The sequence below is a fragment of the Atheta coriaria genome, unplaced genomic scaffold (assembly GCF_025399875.1).
Source record: "Atheta coriaria isolate IRGN ID8LTWV9N9 unplaced genomic scaffold, Caltech_Dcor_3.1 hic_scaffold_9_pilon, whole genome shotgun sequence".
Lineage (NCBI taxonomy): Eukaryota > Metazoa > Arthropoda > Insecta > Coleoptera > Staphylinidae > Dalotia > Dalotia coriaria.
Window position 1 is genome coordinate 5,211,692 of NW_027045451.1, and position 23,976 is coordinate 5,235,667.

Consider the following 23,976-nt stretch of genomic DNA (forward strand, 5'->3'; position numbering starts at 1 on the left):
GCAGTACTGGTGGCGCCCCCTAGCGTCATATTTTGTAAATTGGATTAGAAACAAATCAAGACAAGAACCAGTTTCAAACAAAAACACTAGAATCACTAGAAAAATTGTGTTTTGGCTTACATTTAGTATTTCAATGCTGTTTTGTCCATAATCTGAGGAATTAAATGCTTTTTTATGTTTTTTTCTGTTTTCTACATAACTTTTTGTCTCAATGATGCCTAAATGTGTAAAACAAGTTGCCTATAGTTCTGTGTTTGTCATTTTTCTTTGTTTCCTCAAACAAACTCAAATATTTTAAGAATTCCAACTAAAAATAACACTTTTGAGGGCAGCAATTATAACTCCAAAACATACTTTAAACAAAAAAGAATAACATTTTTGTAATTCAACGCTTTTCACACATTTATAAGTTATATTTATTGTTAACAACAATGTTTTGCACTTTACACGTGTATATAACTGCATATATCGACCTCTTAAAGTTTGTATCTCCAATTTGAAACGTTTTAAAATTGTCGTAAACGCCAACAGCATGCACGTTGAATATTATTCTATACTTCGTCTTTATTTCGTTTCGTATAACATCGATAAACATCTTTAAACACTCTGTTTGTAATAAATATTTATGTTTATATCTCTTGCATTTAAAACAAACTGGGTTGTCTTTTAAATTATTAGTGGCAATATCTTCAAAGTGTAGAAAACATTGCGTTAGGAGAAAGAGAAGATTCGAAAGAGTTTTGCAAACAGTTAGTTAGATATTTGCATATTTAAGCTATCAATAAGTGTCGTTAAGTATCATTTTCGTAAATATAGTCTTTGGCAACTTGTTATATAAAGTTAAAGTCCGATAGATAGAGCACGAATAAGTCAAGTCAAGTGATTGAACATTTGTCTTTTTATCAACTAAATATACTAACTTACACACCCATCATAAACATTAAAATGTTTTTTTCATACCAGCAGCGCCATCTTGATTACATACTCAAAACCAAAAACATTTTAATGTTTATTTCGTGTTTTTCTTTGTTTTTACTCTTCAATACTCCAAAAATGATTGTTACTGAGTTGATTGATGTCAAATTCAATGAAAACAACATGAAAAATGTCTAAGATATGCAAAACTGGACGAATTAGGAAGGTTATCCTCACATTTTTGTCATTAAATTCAATTTCTTTCTTTCACATATCATCTAAATGATTTCGTTCGTTTAGTCATATGGTTGTATACACGCAAAGCATAAAAGCGACGTTGAACATCATTTACGATTAGGCCGTGCTGCTTTAAACATATTAATCTCTTTTAAAATTACTTAACTAAACAATGCGCTGAGAATGTAGCAAAAATATACGCGAAAATGTCACAATTTCACAGATATGTCCAATTAGTAACTCGGTCATAATCGCACTATACAAATACTTTAAATCTTTAAATCTTCATTATCAAGCACAACTAATTGCGATTGAAAGGCGATATTCAACTAAGTAAAATCAGTTTCGTTTTTGATATGATCATTTCAATCAGTACACAATACATGTCAAAGCCTTGTTGAATTTTACATCACTAAATGTTTATATCAAATATCTAATAAGTAGTTTATAGTTTATAACAGCTTTTACATACGAGTTCGTTAAAAGTGTAATTTGGGTTGCCTATGCAACTTTCATCTCACAATTATTAACATAACAGTGTGTAAAAGCTTTTAAAAGTTTTTAATTTGGTAATAGTTGAAGTATATTGAAGTTGGCATAAGTTTTGTATAGCTACGAAGAAACTTCTAGCATTATTCATGTTTTTTTTTAGGTTATTTGTGTGTAAATTACGATTTTTTGTTAATTTTTAAGTCCATTAAGTTATAATGTGTGCGTCTTTCAATATCAATCTCGTTAAACGTGTCTAACCATTCGAAAATATATCCGTTAAATAATTCAACGTTAATAATACTGATTATTGATTGATTGAGTTGTAATGCGTCACAAATAATGCATCAACTTTGAATGATTGATATGCAGGATTGTTAATAGCTCACAATTTCAATTTTTCGCTATCCTTAGAGTTTTTGGTGTTGCATCCAATTTGTTTAAATTTCATATTAGTTCGTCAAGTTTTAGTTTCTTTGGTGTCATTCTTGCCTTGCTAGCCTCTTGTGATTTACGAGTATTATGACATGTGATATGAAATGTTTGCATATCAGATGAATTAAATTAAAGTCATGTTCGGAAACAATTAAGCAGCGGCTTCCTCATTGTGCTTGGCGATTGCCAACAGAATCATCGTCAGTTCCTTACGATTAATCTTTCCGTCCTGGTCGTAGTCGACTCCTCGCAGAATTGTTTCCTCGAAATCGAGCAAATCCTGCGCATCGTAATCCTGAAAAAAACTCATTATTTCCAAGTCCTGCGTGGGTTGTTAAAATGCAAATTTGTGATAAATGCATTAAGCCCTTCGGCTGTTTTTAACGAATGCGCAGTAATTGAGTTTCAATACCTTTTTAACGAGCTCGAGCAAATCTTTTAGGAAACCGCGCAGTTCCTCGTTCTCTATCGATCCATTGTTATCCTAAAAATACATTTAACCAAATTAGAAGTGGTATCAATTATTTCGAGCGTTATTTTTGTGACTTACTCGGTCATACAGGGAGAAAACTCGTTCGATATCATCTTTTGTCAGCTTAGTAGCGCCCTAAAATGAGGTTATGTTAGTTTTTTAACCTTAACACAAATGGTAAACATCATTATTTAATAAAATACTTAATACTAGCGCCATCTACATGCCACTAGCTTAAATTAATCAACGTGAAATAGAGTGAACAGAGTGAATAGAGAAAACAGAGTGATTTCATGTGATAGTGATGAAAATAAATATGTACAGAAAAATAAATAAACACATCGAACAGATTTTCATACAAATGTATGTAATATTGTATTAATTAGTGGATAGACTAATTTTTTAATGTAAAAATACAAAAGTTTTTGATGTGTGATTTTGGAGTTTTTGTTTGGTGGATAAGTTCAAACATGTAATTTTGTATTTGACACCGCAATACTCACTTCAATTCCTTCCTGCGTGTTCAACATGAGAGTCATTTGTTTTTGTTGTTTGTTGTTTTGTTGGGGGAAAGCGCATTACGTGTGAGAAGAAGAAAATACAGATAAAGCCGTGCAATTTAGTAATTTATTGTGTAACACTAGAAGAATACTCTATTTTCTTTAATATTTTCTATCTAGTGTGTACACAATATATTTTCGCCCACTTTTGATAGTTTATTTGATATCGGTTGCATATCTAATGAAAACTAACCCCATCTTATAGTAAATTAAACTTTTAATGAAAATTAGCGGAAAATGTTTCATTATTTTTGTTTTTGTTAAATTTGCTTTCAAAATAATAAAATAAAATAATATTATTTAGTTTTTTTTGTTGTTTTCCTAAAAGTTTTTAGTTTAATTTAATTGGAAATAGTACAGATGTGCAATTTTGGCAGAAATTGTGCTCTCACAGAAGAAAAACACCTCGTGCCAAGAAAACTTTCTTTAATACGAAAACTTGAAGAGAATATTCATTGTAAATTTGTGAGTTCCTAGTTTTCCTAGTGTTTTCACTGATAAAACAAGTTGAAACTTTCAAATTGTTTTTTTTTTATCTTCTTTCCTTCCGATTTACTTGTTGAAAGTTTAAATTAATTTTTTACATACCTTAAAAACTTGACGACAGAGAAAGTTCTCCCTAACTGGCAATAATCTAAAATGAAATTAAATATTTTATAACAATCAATATTTCGTTAAAATTATTATATCTACTTTGCCATTTCCGAAAGTTGAAGACGTCCGTCTTTGTTTGAGTCAAACACTTGCAACTAAAATTAATTAATTTCAATAAATTTTACTCTTATAAATTTTAAGACAATTTAATTACCATTGTGTCAGTGTATTCAATCAACTTATCTTCGGAAACATCATTGATTTTCTTCGCTTCTTTGAGCAGATCCCTCAAAAAGTTCTGCAATTGAACACTCAAGGTTATTCGCGCAATTCCGTTTAAGTTTCGTCGTTTCGAACAAATTTAATGCCCGGCCCGAGGGTGTAATTTGGCCAGCACGTACCTTTAACTCGTCTGCCTCAATATAGCCGCTGCCGTCGGTGTCGTACTCGCGCCATATCTAAAATTCAATAGCGTTAAATTTGCAATTTTCAATTGGGAAATGTCTTTAAATGAAGCCCGAGCAAGCGAAATGAATAAAATGGTGCAAACAGACAGCGCTTACTTTCATGAATTCCACGCTGGATTCCAGGGGATTGTCGAAGCGGAAGAGCAGTAGGAAATTTTCCTCCATTGGCAGCAATTGCGCCAACTGTGAGAAACAAACCGCAAAATTAGATTTCCTTTTTGTTCAATTCAAGCGCAATTGTAAAAAATCAATTGAATCAAAACTACGAGTAAAATAGATTTATACAAACTTGTACGAACTGAAAATTGAAAATTTTACTTACTTCGCGAATATCAATTTTTCCATCCTGATTATCATCGTATGCTTCCATGAAACACGCTTTCAATTCGACGAGCATGTCATCCGAAACAGCCTTTAATTATGGTAGAATATTGTTTTTATTTGTATTAATTTTCCATCTATATTAGTTTCATACCTCTGGGGAAATATCTGTTGCGTTGGCGCTGGAAACAAACTCTCGAAGAAACCCGTCAAGTTCTGTGCCTTCAATGTAGCCATTTCCTAATAACAGTTTAATGAAAACCAAATATTAAATATCACGTTTTTGTGGTTGAAGTTGTGGTGCGCGTGGATGCTTCACAGTGAGTAGTGATTTCAAGTGATGACTATGCGTTTTGAGTGAAAGTGAAGCCACGCCCAGAATAAACAACTGCCTAGCAACGTGTCACTGAGTCATAGCAACACGTAGTTACACGCGGGAACCGGAAAACGCAAATACTCCATACTTGTATTATATTATACGCGCAAAAATTCGTATGTTTGTTTCGCTTTCACGGCTAAACTACTGAAGCGATTTTAATGAAATTTGGTATAGAGATATATTAGATCATGGAGATTGACATAGGCTACTTTTCATAGCAAAATTTAGTTTTATAAAGTTAAAAACAAAGATTAAAATTGTTAGAAGGAACTATTACTTTATATTAAATTAATTTACGAACCATCTTTGTCATAATGACTCCAAACCTCCATGAACTGATTCGCTGACAATTTTTTCAACTCCCTCGACTCGGGATCCCGATATTGCCGCATGAAGTTGGTGGCTTTTTCCAAATTAAGACGCTTATTGCTCTCTGCACTCATGATGCTGCTCTCGTAAAATATCCTGCAACATAAAAACACAAAAATTAAACATTAAATAACATTTTACGACTCAATGCATAAACATCATCCTATTATAAGTCGTTGTTGTGTTCTGCTGAGTGTTGACTGTTGTTTAACACTTTGTTTAGCACGATTAGCAAATCATTATCTAATAGAAGGAGGAAAACGTAATTCGTGTTCGACACACATCAAAACCGCTCATAAAACATTAGTAAAATCAGTTTGACCTCTCCGTGTGACTCGATATAAAAGCATCAAACATTTGCTTGATTAGTTTAGTCAACTTGAAACAACCAAACATCTGTATCAACACAAAATTCAAAACAAACAAAATAAAAATAAAAAACCATGAAGTTCATCATATTGACAGTTTTAGTGGTGGCGCTGGCATCGCAGGTACAATAACCCAACATAACCTATAAAACACTGTTTATTTTAGTTTTATTTACTAATTTATTATTCTTTTAGGTTTATTGTAATGTGAATCGCAATGTAAACGAATTAGCTTGCATCACAGAAACGTCTGTACACAAAGGATTGGTTGAGCACGCGGCAAACGGTCAATTCGAAGACGCACGTGAATTAAAGTGTTATTTCAAGTGCTACTATCAAAATGCCGGATACATGAACACCGCCGGTAAAATTCAGGCTGACACACTGAGAGCAAACATCCCGGCGGGTATTAGTAAGAACATGGCGAACAAAGCGATCGATTTGTGTGCAGTTCGCAAAGGAAACGACGCTTGCGAGACTGCATACGCGGTTCAAAAGTGCCTCGTTGAAAATAACCTCAAATATTAAATTTTAAGGTTATATTAGTCATTGAGAAGCAATTATAGATAAATAAAGCTTTAATATTCGTTTATGTTATTTGATTTTTTTGTTTTTTTGGTAAAAAAGTAATTAATTTTTATTTTCATGTTTTTTGGACTTAAAATGTGTTGATTCCATCTAAAAAACTCACAATTTTATTTTAAAAAGATGATAAATGCGTATAATGCACTGCAACGCCATCTAGAATTCAATTATTTAACTATAACTATGATTAAATCTTTATGCTAATTTTAATGTCTTATTTAACACCCTGTAAGTTATAATTTCCAATATTTTAATAGTCACTCTCCTATTTGGGACTAAGACAAATCCAAAAAATCATAGATCATCAAAATCTGTCCACACGTTCTTGAGTTATAAAAGATTTAACTAACCTAACTTTTTTTAAAATATATAAATATGCATTATTTAGCAATTACGTAACTTCAAACCTTTAATTTTAACATTTCCATATTGTGTTAACAGAATTAACATGGTAAACGTTGTATTTTCCGTTTTTATTTTATGTTCGCGCCAAGGTTCAACTTGTTTTAATTTTTTTTTTTTTCAACCTTTTACGGTCGTTGTTGGCGTAGTGGATAATAAACTTGCAGCTTCGACCGAATTACGGATATTAGTCGCGGAGTAGACTAGAATTAAAACCGGTATAACTCGCTCGTCGTTACCTCGTCGATGTGGAAGACGGAAATGACAGTTTTCCTCGTCTGCGTGTTACTTCTCGGCGAGTAATTGCTTGTTTCGCATTATTGTTTTACGAGCGAGCGGGCAGTGACGGGAAACTAATTGAACATTAAATAAATTCCGGATTAATGCAGCGTTGCATAGTGCGACGCATAACCTATATTCCAGGTCATAAACTAATCTGTATGATAGATGGAGTTGTTTTATGGTCACCAAGTTTAAGATGTCTTTTTGTGAAATTATGATTTATTTTGAGTTAACTGAGGAACGAATCTTCGTTTTTCTTCATTTTTTCTTTCTTTTCTTTCTCAAGTGCCTATAACTTTGCGATAAAATAAAAATTATAACTTTTTTATTGTACATTTTTTCTTTTTATGCACTTATTTGTATAAAAAACAAAATTGTGTTAGTTACAACGTTTATAACTCAAGAACGGATGGACAGATTTTGATGATCTATGATTTTTTGGATTTGTTTGCGCTCATAATAGCAGAATAACTATAAAACATTAAAAATTATTACTTACAGGGTGTTAAATAAGGGATGAAAGTTGGTATAATGAGATTTAATCATAGTTATAGTTAAATAATTGAATCCTAGATTACGCAAAATTGCAGTATTACCATTTTTTATTTATATTATTTTCTAAGTTGAATACGTAATCCATGGTAGTAATTTATAAAATATATTTATTAAAATAATTTGTGATTTTTCTTTGGATTTTACAATTTTGTTTGTAAAACTGTTTTCTGATGATGCCCACGGGGCGAAACATGTTAAACTCTCAAACAAAATTGTAAAATCCAAAGAAAAATCACAAATTATTTTAATAAATATATTTTATCAATTACATTTTTATTTCTTTAAAATAAACTTGCAAATATAATTGATAAAACCGACATTTACTGGGTGTTAAATAAATAAATAAATATTAATTACATTTTTACTAAAAACTACGCAGACAAATTCACAACCAAAATTAGTTTTTTTTTATAAAAACTTTTGCAAAAGAATGATATGCAACAAATATAAAAAGCATAAGTATTGTTAAAATGACGTATTTTTCCATTTCTTAAACTTGTCATTGATGTAATTCATAAATTTGTATATTTATCCATCTTGTAATCTGGTAATTGTAAATGATTATGAATTAAACGCCGATAAATATGCAACTAAACTCTATATAAGTGAAAAATTACAGTTCAATTATGTACTTGATTTGTGATTTTGAATAAAAGAATAAGCAAAAGGATGTGACACGCCCAATTAATGCATATCAATGATGAGAAATTCAATGTACGACATTTTACATAATAGCCCAAGAAATCAAATAAATAGATGACACTCTTAACACAAAACATTAATTCAATTCAGCCAATCAAATAGACATCATATTCCAACGTTTATAATAAAAAAAAGTAAAAATGTTGAAAATTTTAAGTTTTCTGTTGATTATTTGCATATCAAAAGTGATATCTAAAGAGGTAAATCATTTTCATACTTATAACATCAAATACTATCATTGCAACTCGTAAAAATTAATATTTTATGCACCAATTACAAAAAAATCTACATTTTCCACCGAAAACAAAACATAACCTCAAATATTAACCTAAATTGTCATTTTTAGGTTTTTGGTGATGTCCATAAAGAATTACTGACTCGTTCATTTAATGAATGCTCCAAAGCTACAAATGTAGACCTTGAAATCTTAATGCGTGCAAGAAACAATGACTTTGTCGAAGACCGTGCCTTAATGGCCTACTACGAATGCATGTTCCGGCACGAACATCTCGACTTTGTCGACGAAAACGGAGCATACGTAAAAGAAAACGTGCGTGCTTTCCTCCACCTCGAAGGCGATCCGCAAGTCTGGAACGACATCATCACTCACTGTTTCGAAAAACCAGTAAACAACGATGTCCAGTTGGCTATTTTCCACACAATCATTTGTTTCACCGATAAAGTCGGTGGTAAAATTAATTTATACGCATAAATCTTCTATAATATAAAAATGAATCGTAAAATCTGTTGGTAAGCGCATAACTCAACAACGCCTAAACCAATTAGGTCAATTCTTGTTTTTAAATGTTTGTTAAAGTCCAAGGATGGTTTTTACGGCGAGAAAAATTCGGATAATTGCCGGGAAAACCCTAAAGACAGCTCTTTTCTATAGGATAAAAGTTGGCATTGAGATTCAATCATAGTTATAGTTAAATAGTTGAATCCTAGATGGCGCTGAAGTGCATTATTAGCAATTCTTTATATAATTCATTTCTTTAAAATAAAATTGCGTATCTTACTAATAGAATTGACATATACTATGTCTAGAACAAGAGAGTAAAAACAAATTACATTTTTATTAAACATTACCGAGACGAAGTCGCTATTTTTAAATAAAAAATATTCAAATTTTTAAGTTAACTAATGTAAAAATTGCTTGCTTGATTAAATTGATAATGCTTTATTCCCACTTGCATTGTGTATCATCTATTATCACGAGCGTGTGGAATGTTTTTCGTTTCGATCGGCGCTGACTTTTGCCCTTGTCTGCTGATTACGACCGGTCAGCGTCTGTCTCGTTTTCAGCTATGGTTCTTACAAAAATTGTAACTACAGTATGCCCAACGACGAGTGCGTATCTGTGTCAATATTTTGTCAAGCCGGCAGCGCGCCGGAGACCTGCGTTTATCAATTGTTTATCGTCCATTAGTGGACTCTTCCTTTTATCAGCTATGACGATAATAAGGCGTTTCGGGGGTATAAAAGTGCCCAATTTCGAGACTACCCGCATCAGTCACTGTTTTGTCGCACTGTCAAGCACCCCAGCAATATGAAATTCTTGGCGATTTTTGTTTTGGCCGCTGTTGCCATCAGCGTTCATGTAAGTAAACAAATTCTCAATATAAAAACAACACAATTCACAAACATAACCAGTAAATACCTGTAACTAGTTTTGTGTATGTTTGGTTGCCTATATTAAATACATTTGTAACATATTCAAATATAGTTAGTTAATATAGTTAGTTTTGATGTATATTTGGTTGCCTATAGTAATAATATATCTAAATACACTTTTAACGTTGAATAAATCATTTCTAGGCCTTGACCGATGAAGAGAAGGCAAAAGTAAGAGAATTGGCAACTGGATGCTTGGACAAAACCTCCGTCGACAAGGACCTGATCGGCAAAGCGCGCAAACAGGAGTACACCGAACGTAACCCCCAATTGGCCGCTTACTACACCTGCATGATGACCGGAATGGCCTTCCAGAAAGCCGACGGCACCTTCGACACCGACCGCATGGCCGAGAAGCTCCCCGGCAGCGGTGACCGCGACAGCGCCGTCAAGGCTATCAAGAAGTGCTCCGCCCACGACGCCGCCCTTTCCAAGGACGACAACGCCATGAACTTCATGTACTGCTTCTACAAGGCCGTCGGCAAAGACTTCAAACTCTACTAGACTCATCTTGATCTGCTCTCATATATATTTTTGTAATTTTAAATGTCAATTTGAAAAAAAACAAAAATAAACAATAAAAGACTTTAATTTTGATTTTTTTTAAATTTTTGAAGGTGAATTAGGTTTAAATGAATTTCCAGGTAAGTTTTATTATGTAACACGAGTTACTTGCGTGTTTTTGTTCTTCTGACGCTGCGAATCTCTTGACCGTGACCGTAAATCAAGGCGAAACGCAACTTGATTCATTTATTCGATTTTTATTGCTTGAACTTGAACCATATCGACACAAATTATTAATAATAGTTTTCGCTTGCTTTTGTTATTATTACTGGTACATTAAATTACATTACGGACACGAAGATACAAAACCGAGCAGATTGCGTCTTGACCTCGAGTTCCTTCAACTCGAAACTCAATTTATTTATTATTAATAGACGCACAACTTTTGCACGCCGTGATTTATTATTATTATTTTTCGTCTTTGTGTTCCGCACGGCGTGGAACGCAAAAAAAGAGTTTTAGAAGAAGATTAAAGCATTAAAGATTGAAAAAGTTATGTAACAGCGTGAAGAGTACTTGTTTTATTGACAAAATGGCTGACATTGGAAGATTCCATTAATTTTGCTTATATTTACATCGATAAGCATTAATAATTATGATATTGTAGCGTATTAATTATGTAAGTAAACATCAATGTTTTCATTTTCTAGTTTTCTAGTTAAAACTTGTTGATATTAGTTTATTGACGTCATTAATCCTTACTAATATTATAAATGCGTATGTCCTGAAGTTTATCGTGCTTTCACGCAAAAACTACTTAACAGATCATCATGAAAATTTGTACACATATTCTTAGTGGTCCCCGATAGGTTATAGGCTACTTTTATTTAATAAAAATAACTATTTTTAAATAAAATAAAGAAATTGTTTAGTCACTAACACCACTGCATCTGGTTATTTGACTACTTTAACGCCCTCTAGCATTCCAGCAATGAAGCTCACACCTAAGTACTATAGTACCATCACACTGTATTACCGACAGCTACGTCAACATCAAATCCGTACACATATTCTTAGTGGTCCTCGATGGTCGCCGAATGGTTATAGGCTACTTTTTATTTAATAAAAAAATATTTTTTAAATAAAATAAAGAAATTGTTTAGCCAATAATACCTCTGCAACTGGCTAATTGACTACTTTAACGCCATCTAGCATTCCATCTAAATTTTAAAACTTTATTGCATGTAGTAATTTTTTCACATAGATAATCCTAGCCTAGCAGTGAAATATACATTCTTTCTATCAATCCGTTTCAATTATGTATAATGATTTCTAATATTTATTTGATGGATTCAACGCGAGCGAAGCCGCGGGTTAAAACTAGTAGTTTATAAACATGAAATAATCTATGTTTGAGTTGTTGTATAAGTGTAGAACATATCTATGCAACCATACATGCATTTTTTGTTTACTTCGATTGAATTTTTATTTTTAAGTATTACGTAGCGAATCAAAGTTTTATGATAGTGAATTTGTACATAACCATAATTTCCCTACAAAAGAATAACACAAACATGATGACTGATATTATAAAGTAATTTTTGAAGTCGTAAAAATTCAATGACTATACTTTTCATCTGCCAAACCTCTAATTAGAAACTTTTCCACCAAGATGACATTCATTTCACTGCGGCAAATTACAGAGCTCTGGTTACTTAATTTTAAGGTCCGGATTTCTGTGCGACACTCATGCACACGCGCAACGCGACTTTTTTAATTACAAACCACGCACAAATTTATATCCACGGGGTATAAATAAAACAACCTATTGACATTCGGATTACAAAGTACTACAGTGCCGATAAGCTTTGTACAATTTATTTTTTCCAAAAATAAAAAACTAAAAATTTAAAAATGGGAAAATTGTTTGTTGCTGGTTTGGTTGCAGCCATCGCAATTGCATTGGTCATTGCTGTAAGTTATAAAAAATTGATTTTATTTATTTTAAATATTAACTTGATAAAATTGAATTATTAAAGGGTAAAATGCATTTGACTGCTGAGCAATTAGAAGTACTGAAAGATGCGCGTGTTAAATGTGAGAACGAACATAATACTCCACCGGAAATGATTGAAAAGGCCCGTCATGGTGAACTCACCAACGACGAAGGACTCAAAAAGTTCTTATTCTGTTTCCTGAAAAAGATCATGTTTATGAAGGAAGACGGTAGCTTCAATCTGTCACAAATGGAATCCTCTTTGACAAGTGTTTTGGACAATGGCAAACAAGTATTTGACACATGCAGTGCCAACGTGGACCCTAGCCCAACAGAAACCGCTTTTAAATTTGCTCAATGCTTCCATGATCATGTTACGGACCATTCATTTGAGGAACAATATTAATTCAGGTTACTAACGCCATCTATCTTTGAAATATTCAAGTCAATGCATGTAGATTTCTTCTAAATTCAAAATGCACAAAAATTATAACCTAATCTTTAAATAAAATAAAATTTAATCTATAAATTCATGATGTAAATTGAAATTATTGTTATTGTTGTTGAAATATGCACAAAAACTGCTTTTAAATTTGTTTAATTCAATTAATTTGAAAAGCAATACTTCTAGTATGACTTCTAACGCCATCTATCTTCAAAATATTCAATTCAATAAATGTAGATTTCTTCTAAACTTTAACTGCACAAAAATGATAAGCTAACCTTCAAATAAAAACAAAATAAAAAATTTAACCTATAAATAAATGATGTAAATTGAAATTGCTTGTTGTTGTTGAACGCCACAGACATTATTTGATTAGTTCCATAATCATACGAGTAAGTCACCATTGTGTCCAGAACACAAAAACCAACCTTTGGTAAACATCTATTGTGCCTTGCGCCTGCAAGTGCTAATTGTATGCTGTAAGCATAGAAAATTTCCAGACACAACATCAATTCGTCGGTTGTTTCAAGTTCAACATTCAAGTTATACATTGAAGCAAATAAAACAAGTTTGATGTCATTTATGTAATCCAAGTTTAGTTTTCATGTCGAAAAAGTCAAAATAAATGCAAACATTTAACGAAACACGGTCGGCCATTTTATAACCTTCAAAACACACATGTTTCTACTTGTTTTACTTGTCAAATACGGAAAACAAGTGAATTTATACAAAACGTTTTAAATAGCAACAGATTTTTATGGTTGTACGGAGACATTGCATGTTGAACTGGTTGCAATCGTAAATTTCAGACGCAAATGGCATTTAATTAGCAAGTAATTGCAAATATAAATTACTAGAGTATATTGTGTTGCCTGTAAGTGGAAAAATGCACTTTGTGTGAGTGCGCGATATAAAAATATCGATTGTCCCGCATGCATTCGACAATAAAATAAGATTTATGCGTTTCCCAATCCGATGCAATAAGAAGATCGATGTGAAGGTCGTTCAGTAATATTTACGCGAGTGAAACTTTTTTTATGGCGCATGTAAATTTATTTAAACTTTTTTTAAAATTAGCCAAATCAATATTGACATCGATTTTAATTTTTAGTGAAAATATAAATATAAATTGCAAAATACACAAAAATAGAAATTTTAAATGTTAAATGATTAAATTTGATGATAATATTTAATTAAATGTAATTTTCTATTCATTTCTGATAATTATTTTAATAAAAAAAGCAATCATATCATTATTATATTTTATGTTAGTATTTTTGTGGGTTTTGAGTGTAATATCAATGAGTTATGATGAATGACAACATAAAAAATCGTAAATATAATTATGTGAACAATTACGGTGATTGCTCAGTGTCATCGTGGGCACTAAAGCGTAAAAATTACTAAATCACAATTAAACTAACACATTTATAGCGATTTTTTTTTGTTTTGATAATTTAAACCAATTACGCAGATGTATTTTTAGATTAAATTATTTAACAATTGATTTTCAAGCGTTTTTTTTTTTAATTTAATTGGTGAATAAGCTTCCTTTAGGTTTTAGTTAGTTTTTATTGTTTTTATAGTTAGTTTGTGCAATTCATGCTTTTTAATTGTTTAAAGTTGAAACTTTAATCAAGTTGACGTCAATAAAATCGGTAGATTTAAATTGGCGCTCTAAAAAATGCAATAAAATTAAAAATAGATGCAGAGATGATCTGAGATCTGAGAACTGGTTAAATAATAATTAATAATCTTTAATTGTGGCTTTGAGAAGCCAGTTTTTAATACACAGTTTGATTGGTAGGTAGAGAACAATTGCATCAGTGATTTTTTCTCGGATTTTCTAAGAATCGACGAGGAGTATTAGCTCTAATCTCGCAATATAATATGATTATGTAATTATCAAGAGATGTAATTAATTCACGTGTAACAATCACTGTTGTAGTAATAAAAAAACATGACTTCTTTAAATCCCTGAAGTTTTCGTGATTGTATTGTTATTATTTTGTTTAAAAGATAAAGAGTAAATAATATTTAATAATATTTTACTTAAAAATAATGAATAATGCTTGTAATACACTTTAGCGCCATCTGGGATTCAATTATTTAACTATAATTACAACTTGAATCATTAAATTAATTTGCATTTCCTATTTAACACCCTGTAAGTTATAATTTTTGATATTTTAATAGTTATTCTGCTATTTGGGGCTAAGACAAATCCAAAAAATCATAGATCATCAAAATCTGCCAAGCCGTTTTTGAGTTATAAGCGTTGTAACTAACACAACTCCGTTTTATATATAGATTACTCTAAAAATTAATACTGCTGAGGCAAATCCGACAAATCAAAGATGATAAAAATGGATCTGACGTTGTTTTTCATGTAAATAAACAAAAATATCATTTTATCAGCCGTTTCATTACAAAATACAGTTTTCTATAAAATTTTGTAGCTTTGAAAATAATGCAATTCACATCAACACTATGTTTTCTACATCTATTATCAACATAACCTCAAAATTCAATCATATACACCATACTATTGCATCTCCATAATTTTTCTAAACAATAATTTTCATATTTCCTTGTAATATTCTTAAAAACAAAAAAAAACGACATTTTCTTATATTTTCTATCATATCAAACCATTATACCAAGATATAATAACCGTTAAAGACATATGTATGGACATCTGCTAAAAACAAAAATTTTACACACTTATCTATATTTAATAGTTCTCATTTACATGAATAAATAATAAATAAATTGAAATAATTGATGGATGTTATGCAGGCGTAATACGCGTTAGCAATGATTGCTGGCTCTACAAACACAACACACCACAGCTGGGTCTATGTCACGGTCGATTGTAATCTTCAATGCCGCAATGCATAATTTATTATTGCGCTAGACGCGCGCCGATGCAATCGCCTCTCGTTCATATTTCAACTATTGAAAACTTCCGAAACTCGTTTCCTTGCATTAAATGACTCACAATTGCAATATACGCATTACAAGCCACAAAAACACTAAGAACTAAATATTCAAGCAAATTTCAAAGAAATGATTATTTTATTAACAATAATAAGTTGACTTAAGTCTTTCACACCATTTCATTTCATTCAGCGTCAATAAGAATCAGATAAAAACCTAACTGTAAAGCGTGTTAAAATTGGCGACGCTTTCTTAATTAACTAGTTAGTAATTATTGATTTAAGCCAATGCTAATCAATGTGGAAATTTCCATTGATGCAGAAATGAATACCGTTAGATTTTTGGTTCACTTCCAAATCGTTTGATTTGGCATAAATCGTGACTGTTGCTTTTTTTCGCCTGCGTCGAAGATGTATTAGCAAAATAAAAAATCAAGTTTTTTTCTAAATGAATAAATTATACAATCAAACAGACCATCTCATAATAACAACACTAAATACACACACGTGAAAAAAACTGGCGCTTGTGGTGAGTAACGATGATTTTTGCCACCTCCAATTCTGGTTTGAGAGTATATAAGCAGCGCAATTGTGCTCAACAAATCGTACTCGTCTTCTAGACCTCTACAGATCATCAACCCAACAACAAACAACCCAAATAATAATCAACATGAAAGTCTTCGTTGCTCTCGCTTTTGTTGCCATTGTTGGCTTGGCCACCGTAAGTAAAATTTAAAAAATCAAAAATTTTCAAAAAATTTCAAAAAAATTAAAAAATTTTAAAAATTTTAATTTTTCACAGGCTGCTTTGACTGATGAGCAAAAAGAAAAACTCAAGACCTACAAGAAGCAGTGTCTGGATGCCACCCCCGGTCTGGATGCCGCTTTGATCGAAAAAGCAAAGAACGGCGAATTCTCCCAAGATGACAACCTGGCTGCTTTCCTCAAGTGCTTCGGCGAAAAAGTTGAGTTCCTTAAGGCTGACGGAAGCTACAACGTTGAGGTAATCAAGGAGAAGTTGGCCAAGAAGACCGGAACTGATGTATCCGCCATTGTTGACAAGTGCGTTGAGAACGACCAGAAGGACGCTAAGAAGAACGCCCTTCATCTTGCTGAATGCCTCAAGAAGAACGTCCCCAAGCACGAGGGTGTCTTCTAAGTATCCAGTATTCGACCTTTTTTGACCTTTTATAAAAAGAGCCGCTCAGGTATTAACTTTGTATCAAACATGAAAACGTGATCAGATTATTACTAAACAATACGACTAAATAAATTAGTTTAAGAAAATTTATTGAATTGGTTTTATTTTGGGGAATTTAGGGGGTTACCATGACCAGGGTACCATTTTGGGACCCAAAATCTTTATATTTCCGATGATCTACCAAAAAATATTCCAAATCCACTTTAAATTTTCGTGAATTTAAAAAAAGTTTTGCCAATTTTAAATTCTCCAAATTTGATGGTACCATCATCCCAGGATACCATAAACCTTCCTTAACCCATGAAACCCAAAAATAATCCCATAACCAATCCCAAAACCATGACCTTATTAACATTCTTCCCCTTTTTAAACAATTGTAAAGTTTGCAAAATAGCAACTCCCAAAATAAGTTTCCAATTAGAGGTTAACTCCTCACTCCGATCATAAAACCCTGATAGCACCTTGTTGATGAAATACATGCTGCTATTCAAATTGACATACTTCGCCATTGCATTCCCTGATAAACAATCAGTCTTCGGAGGTTCCGTGGCCACACCAACAAATTTCTCATTACAAATCAATGGTAATCCAGAGTGTCTACGACAAACATTCTGCTTGTCAGATCTAACATAGATAAACTCATCATCATAATGAACCACTGTGAAGTTTACTTTTAGCATATAGGGCTTAGGTTTTTCGCGTCCTGGTATAAACAGGTCAAAACCAACACCATAACATGCTTCCTGTATATCAGCCGGTTGAAAGACCTGAGGTCTCAAGGGTTTGGTCACTGAAGTGTTGTACACTTTATTCCCCAAAATAGCAATCAACAGATCATTGCTGTTGGACATAACCAGTTTCCGCGCGAATCGCCTTACACCGTTGCATACATTCTTTTGAGGGAGATATCTTGATCCCAAGCAAACAGAAACAGCTCGAACCGTGGGGCTTGCGCAGTGTTTAGCTGTGAGGACATATCGGGAATCAATCAGGGCTCCAGTACACATCAGGGCTTCTTCCAGGGAGACGGAAATGATTCGGAGTGCATATGGGTGTCGAGTAATTGATGCTTTTTCTCCTTCAAGGATACCAGATTTATTAAACTTAATATTGCTTAGATTAAGTTCTCCAACAACAGCAGGAAGATTTTCAATGTTCACATTTAAATCTTCAGAAACCACACAAGGGACACTCATCAACAGGAGCAGAACCCACATTTTATGAATCATTTTGATTAGTAAATAAAAATGACAGGTGTCTGTTTAAACAATCAAATATTTATTTAATCACTATGTTGATGATCACCTTCATGTTCTGGATCATCCTGATCCTCAACGACATGAAACTTATCTTCTAAAACCATGGTGATCAGGTGTTGATACGCATCAAAGTTAATGAAGTACAAAAGTGACCAGTGGTCCTCCTCAATTGGATCCCAATCTAATTTTTCACTATCTGAATCAAATTGATCTGGATGTTGACCAGGTTCGAGTAAGAAATGTTGCAGACAAGAGTTTTCATGTGGTGCAGCGTATATACCACGTGGTACGCCTGAGCAGATCAAAAGACTTCCAAAAGACAAATCACAACCCCAGCCGGTGGGATCATCAACACAATAGTAACCAGTTTTACAAGCTCTTCTAACTATTGCGTAGACATGTTCCAGGGATCCTTCAAAAGTCAAACCTAGGATGATACAATCTGTTAACTTTGGTTTTTGGTCTTTGGGAGTGAATCCCAAGGTGGTTGATACGTTGAGGGAACCATCTGTTTCAACAAAAGCTATGTTATTGTACCAGGCTTTGTCTGGGAAGATTATTTTGGTTGCAAAGGTTGTATCCAGGCAGGTTTTAGGGTCTACAGCAGATGGGAGATGATGACATATCTTTAGGAAGGATTTATCACTAAAAATCAATTGTAGGGTTTGAGAAGAACTTAGGAGGTAAAAATTGAATTTGGAGGTTACTTTGCTTTGCTAAGGCAGATCCCTGAAGTGACAATCCAGATATTGGTTATGAAAACTCCTGTGCACACTGATAACATTTCATTGTAGATACTGATCAGGTACATTCTTGCTAATACAGATATTACAGCTGGAGGGATAGCTGGTTTGGGGTAATCTCCTTCAGCTCCTTGGGTCTTTTCAGTTGTGGTATCATTCAGTTCTTCTTCTCGGGGACTAGGGATTATGGTCCCAAAAGTTGGAGGGTGTTCCTTGTCTTTGTCTTCACCTTGAACCATTATTGATAAGGATACCATCAATCCCAAGATTATGACCTTGACCTTAATAGCTCCCATGTTTATTAAATTGATTAATTCAAAGTCAATTCAGATTTCTTTCAAAAAAATGTCAAGATGACAAGCAACGATGTCATTTTTCTTAATCATCTTCATTTTCCTGTTTTTCATTCTGGTAGAACCAAAACCCTGTATAAAATCCCAACTGTTGAAGATTTTTTCCACAATGTCTCCAAATCAACTGACCCCATCTATGCTAACATTGAAGATTATCCCTACATGGCCAAACTCTACATCAATTTTGCTGATGTGCAGTTCCAATGTGGTGGTACCCTCATAACCCCAGTGTGGATCCTAACCGCAGCACATTGTGTAGCCCCAGAAAAATCCTCATCCACCCCTAAACTTATCCTAGTCTGTATGGGTTCCTCTTTCCTTCCATCACACACCGCTTGTGAGAATAGCCGAACAGTTAGATTAGTATCAAGACCTGCATCAACCGTGGACCTAGCAATGTTACGTCTGACCAAACCTTTTGACCATTCCAAAACAATCCAACCACTTAACTTAAAGAAATATGATTTGGATAAGTTGGAGAAGACTTGTAAGGTTATGGGTTGGGGATGGATGCAGACTGGGTTCACATCTCCAAATCTCCTTCAGACTGATGTAAAAAGGATGGATAATTGTTTTAAGCAATTGATTTGTGTGATGGCTACTGATCATGCGCCGTGTCGCGGGGACTCTGGAGGACCTTTGATTTGTGATGGGGTATTGGTGGGGGTAGCATCAGTGGGGGAAAATGCTAATTGTGAAGGACCTTCAGGGGTCACAATATACATTCCTGTTTGGGAGAATATCAAATTTATCAGGCAAAGTATTGCTGACTCCGGAAGTAGGAAATCACTACACATTGCTATGCTTGGTGTTTGTTTATTGTACGCTGAAAGTGTATTTCCGCTTGTTGAGTGGCTGCTTTCTCGATTGTGGGCGTTGTTTAAGCTGATGTATTGATTTTTGGTCTTTGTTTGCTCATGGACCACACTCACTAGCGGTGTATACAAATGTAAATAATAAATACCAATACATAACCTCAAAAGTAGTAAATATTATTTTTGGTGTTTTAAATTGAGGTTAACTTTAACTTAACCTAGAAATATTCCATAAATTTCACGATTGAAGAAAAGCGTTGATAATTATATGATGCAATCTTTTAATGAAAAACATTTTTAATGAACATCATTATCTATTGTTTGGAATTCATCGTGAATATAAATAAATGACCTTTAACTCTTCCACCAGTCGGATATCACATTATTAAGTCTCGGACGGCGATAACATCACGTCCACTATATCGGCAATTAATTAAATTCTTTGAATTGTTTGGTAAAAAACGAAAATATTCCATATAAGTGAGTATAATATATGATTGTCATAAGTTGACTTGACTGCTTGTTTGTGGCTTAAGTCACTTTGGTATTAAAATGAGATTATAACTATAAATATAAATTTATATTGATTTGTGTTTCAGTCTGGTGTTGGAACTCAACTGAACTTGACTTAAGTCGTTACGTCGTTAAGTAATAAATCAACATATTCAAAAATGTTTAAACTTTCATTGAGTTTATTGCTTGTGGCTGTTATTGCTGTGCAAAGTCATAAAGTAGAAGATAATTTGGTAAGTTTTTTTTTTAATTTTTTTCTTCTTCAAAATTTAAACTTAAATTTAATTTTTTTTATGTTTTAGAATTTGAACACGGATGAAAAAAATCAAATTGCTCAAATTGAAGCAAACTGTGTAGCTGAATCTAAATGCAAAGTTGAAGATGTGCACAAGTTTGATAAGGGCGAATTCACTGATAGTAAAGAACTGCGTTGTTTCTACAAATGTCTACTGACTAGTTTTGGCGTTATGGATAGTGAAGGTCGTATCGTTCATAGCAAAATCAATCTTTTGGTTCCGGACAAGGTACGATCCAAAGCCGAACATTGTTTCAACCGCGAAAAGGGCGAACCTTGCGATGTTGCCTACGAAACCTACAAATGTTATATTCAGGAAATTCACTTGTAAATTTTAGTAAATATGAATTAAACAGAACATTTTTAAAGAATAAAGATGCTAACTAATATTATAAATGCAAATTTGAGTTTTTAGTTTGTTTGTTACTCATTCACGTATTTACCACTGAATGGATTTTGATAAATTTTGGTATACAAATATTTTTAACCAAGGAAAATAACATAGGCTACTTTTTGTTTCAAAGAAATAACTGAAACGGTGCAAAATAAGGGTTGAAAGTTTGAATGTTGCTTTAATAATAGTTGTAGTTACATAATTTAACCGGAGATGGCGTTAAAGGGCATTATACCCATTTTTCTTTTCTTTCAGTCAAAAGAATAAATCTCTGCCAACCACCAAAAATTTATACAAACATAACCTATATTTCCATCCTTCCAAACTTCTAAATTTTAAACGTTTTGGCTGTTTAATGAACATGTCACGTTTGCCATTGGGTTAATTTGCGTCAGACCACCACGCCTAATCGCCCTCTCCTATATTACAGTACTTTATCACCGAATTTCTACCCTCTACTCTCTTCACACGTGCGGCCACAAACGCGTGCCCAGCATTCCAAGCAAAATAAACGCAAATAAACACGTCGCGCTGCTCTCGCAAGACAAGAGATAATAATGAGGGATGAAGTCCTCTCGCAGTACTCGCTGCTCGCAGCCCGAGAACTTCCGGAATTGGGATAGATAGAGCGAAAATGTAAGCAGATTATTCATCATTATTGAATGTCTCGCATTTCGCGAACTAAAACTTGACACGGGTGGAATTTGAACTAAACTACAGCATAAATCAGTAATCCTAGCTTTTATCATGTGGATATTATACTAAACTATGTTTATAAAGATTAGTTTCTTATTTTTTAGAGTAAAATTATTAAATTTTGATACAATTTGATGAAAAAGACATAATTTTACTCTGGAAAAGTAAATATTTTACATTTTTAGGTTGGTTTCTTTTTTTTTTAAACTCATAATATTATGAAAATTACAAGAAAAAACACATTTTTTGTGTTAAATGTGTTGCATACGTTTAAAAAATACCTTTTTGTGCAATTTGAAGTTTGCTTTAAATGAGTGGATTTAACATTAAAAAAAAACTAAATTAAAAGAAAACACACATTTTTGGTGTTAAATGTGTTACATACGTTTAAAAAATTAACTTTTTGTGCAATTTCTTTAAAATTACATGATTTAACACTAATAAAATAGTAAATTAAAAGAAAAAACACATTTTTTGTGTTAAATGTGTTGCATACATACAAAACTAACTTCTAATACAATTTTTGTATTTTTCAATGTAAAAATTTAAAAATTTTCCCAAATTAATATTGAATGCTAAAGTGTAACCTTCAAATGGAAATAAAAAAAGATAAATTCTTCACTAAGAGCTTCCACTAATACATTTTCCCGCCTGCTTTTTGCTTGCTGCTTTTTAGATGATGTCTTGATGTGATGTGATGGAATTCCACGAAATATTCTATAAGAAACCGCCTAAAATGTCGCCTGCCGCGCGAAATGCGATGCGATCTCATTACCCACCCCTTTGCCGCCTTTCTCGCGACACGTCTTACTTAGCTCTTCTTTTCCCTGGCTGCCTTTGCTCCATATTCATTTTATTCCTATGCGCTTGTCTTATCTGACGTGCGCTTGATATTTTTCCAACTCTCTCGTGCTTTTATGCTTGCGTTGCGTTAGCATTTAGATTGTACAATATTCTCTTTCTTGATGTTGTGTTCGCCTTCAATTTTCTCCAATGCACTCGAATTTTCGTTTAAGCTTCAGAGTGAAAATCTCGACATTTGCATTTCCATTACAAACATAATTGTAATTTCCTTTTTAGTTAAAAAGGAAATTTAGTAAAAAAAACTTTAATAAATTTCTTCGTGGTGTTAAATGTGTTGCATAGCTTAATGAGAATAACATTTTCGGTAATTGGCTTTAAATTACGTAATTTTTGCTTATATTTTGCAAAATATAAGCATAATTAATATCATACATCTTTCACAAGGAAAAAAAAATGTTTTTTGTGTTAGATGTGTTGCATACGTGTAAAAAAATATTTTTTGTACAATTTTACTTTAATTTACATGAATTAACACTCAAAAAAATTATATTTTGGCCTAAATTTCTCAAAATATCAAAATTATTAATATTATTGCCATATTTTCTATAAAAAAATTTAATATTATGAAAATTAAAAGAAAAAACATTTTTGAGTGTTAAATGTGTTGCCTACATAAAAACTAACTTCAAATACACTTTGTTTTTAATTAAAACTAAAAGATTGTTTTTCTTCGTAATAAACTACGTGATTTATGCCCATTCTGACATTTATTAACCCCATGATTACGTTTTTATTACCCACCTATTATTATTGAGTTAATTTGCACATTTCCATGCATTTCCTTGAGTTTATTTCACTTTATTACTCTATTCCAACATAAATCCAATGCGATCGTTGTCGCCGTTGTTCATTCCTCGTTAGTTTAGCATTGATGTAAATGATGTAAATAATGTTAATACAACTTCTAGATTAGTGAATTAATAGCGACGTGGTAAGTGCGGTTGCGTGTCGCGAGGTTTGCGGCCGCTGATTACACAACCGCCAGGGTTATTTCAATCTTTTACCCTGTTGCACCTTAATGATATAATTATATAGAAGGTAAATAACATCAGACACTTTTTTACACGTAGTATAATAAATTACAATGCTTTAAACATAAATAAAGTAAAATTTTTATTTTTTGTTTCTATAAATTTATTTCGTGTATATTTGG

General features: G+C 32.6%; 8 protein-coding genes across 9 annotated transcripts in view; 5 read left to right on the forward strand and 3 right to left on the reverse strand.

The window, feature by feature from the left end:
• Positions 1-392: 392 nt before the first annotated feature.
• The window catches only part of Cbp53E (Calbindin 53E), a 31,905-nt gene continuing 8,321 nt past the window's right edge, over positions 393-23,976 (reverse strand). Inside the window, exons 2-13 of one of the 2 annotated variants that reach the window (XM_065311442.1) lie at positions 5,171-5,334; positions 4,645-4,730; positions 4,492-4,581; positions 4,266-4,352; positions 4,104-4,160; positions 3,917-4,000; positions 3,802-3,857; positions 3,697-3,742; positions 3,052-3,063; positions 2,627-2,683; positions 2,489-2,560; positions 393-2,371 (exon numbers count right to left, since the gene is read on the reverse strand). In XM_065311442.1, coding sequence (XP_065167514.1) covers positions 2,228-2,371; positions 2,489-2,560; positions 2,627-2,683; positions 3,052-3,063; positions 3,697-3,742; positions 3,802-3,857; positions 3,917-4,000; positions 4,104-4,160; positions 4,266-4,352; positions 4,492-4,581; positions 4,645-4,730; positions 5,171-5,312 — 933 coding nt within the window. In that variant the 5' untranslated portion in view covers positions 5,313-5,334 and the 3' untranslated portion in view covers positions 393-2,227. The remainder of the gene's footprint in view (positions 2,372-2,488; positions 2,561-2,626; positions 2,684-3,051; positions 3,064-3,696; positions 3,743-3,801; positions 3,858-3,916; positions 4,001-4,103; positions 4,161-4,265; positions 4,353-4,491; positions 4,582-4,644; positions 4,731-5,170; positions 5,335-23,976) is intronic. The other variant, XM_065311443.1, reaches the window with a different exon arrangement.
• Positions 5,561-6,198, forward strand: LOC135798577 (uncharacterized). The gene is made up of 2 exons (XM_065311444.1): positions 5,561-5,729; positions 5,802-6,198. The coding sequence occupies exons 1-2, from the start codon at positions 5,682-5,684 to the stop codon at positions 6,132-6,134; spliced, it is 381 nt and encodes a 126-aa protein (XP_065167516.1). The 5' UTR covers positions 5,561-5,681; the 3' UTR covers positions 6,135-6,198.
• On the forward strand, positions 9,574-13,086 carry LOC135799872 (uncharacterized). Its single transcript, XM_065313093.1, has 5 exons — positions 9,574-9,732; positions 9,951-10,308; positions 10,424-10,450; positions 12,259-12,284; positions 12,350-13,086. The coding sequence occupies exons 1-5, from the start codon at positions 9,682-9,684 to the stop codon at positions 12,710-12,712; spliced, it is 825 nt and encodes a 274-aa protein (XP_065169165.1). The 5' UTR covers positions 9,574-9,681; the 3' UTR covers positions 12,713-13,086.
• On the forward strand, positions 16,258-16,977 carry LOC135798562 (general odorant-binding protein 99a). Its single transcript, XM_065311427.1, has 2 exons — positions 16,258-16,411; positions 16,493-16,977. Exons 1-2 carry the CDS (start codon positions 16,361-16,363, stop codon positions 16,847-16,849), a joined length of 408 nt encoding a protein of 135 aa, XP_065167499.1. The 5' UTR covers positions 16,258-16,360; the 3' UTR covers positions 16,850-16,977.
• LOC135798561 (uncharacterized) lies at positions 16,839-19,188 on the reverse strand. The gene is made up of 2 exons (XM_065311425.1): positions 18,858-19,188; positions 16,839-18,795 (listed from the first exon to the last, which is right to left on the reverse strand). Exons 1-2 carry the CDS (start codon positions 19,148-19,150, stop codon positions 18,174-18,176), a joined length of 915 nt encoding a protein of 304 aa, XP_065167497.1. The 5' UTR covers positions 19,151-19,188; the 3' UTR covers positions 16,839-18,173.
• On the reverse strand, positions 17,185-18,108 carry LOC135799873 (thrombin-like enzyme halystase). Its single transcript, XM_065313094.1, has one exon. The coding sequence runs from the start codon at positions 18,106-18,108 to the stop codon at positions 17,185-17,187; it is 924 nt and encodes a 307-aa protein (XP_065169166.1).
• On the forward strand, positions 19,247-20,143 carry LOC135799874 (kallikrein-1-like). Its single transcript, XM_065313095.1, has one exon. It carries the CDS (start codon positions 19,247-19,249, stop codon positions 20,141-20,143), a length of 897 nt encoding a protein of 298 aa, XP_065169167.1.
• LOC135798563 (general odorant-binding protein 69a-like) lies at positions 20,416-21,271 on the forward strand. The gene is made up of 3 exons (XM_065311428.1): positions 20,416-20,541; positions 20,661-20,807; positions 20,877-21,271. Exons 2-3 carry the CDS (start codon positions 20,733-20,735, stop codon positions 21,198-21,200), a joined length of 399 nt encoding a protein of 132 aa, XP_065167500.1. The 5' UTR covers positions 20,416-20,541; positions 20,661-20,732; the 3' UTR covers positions 21,201-21,271.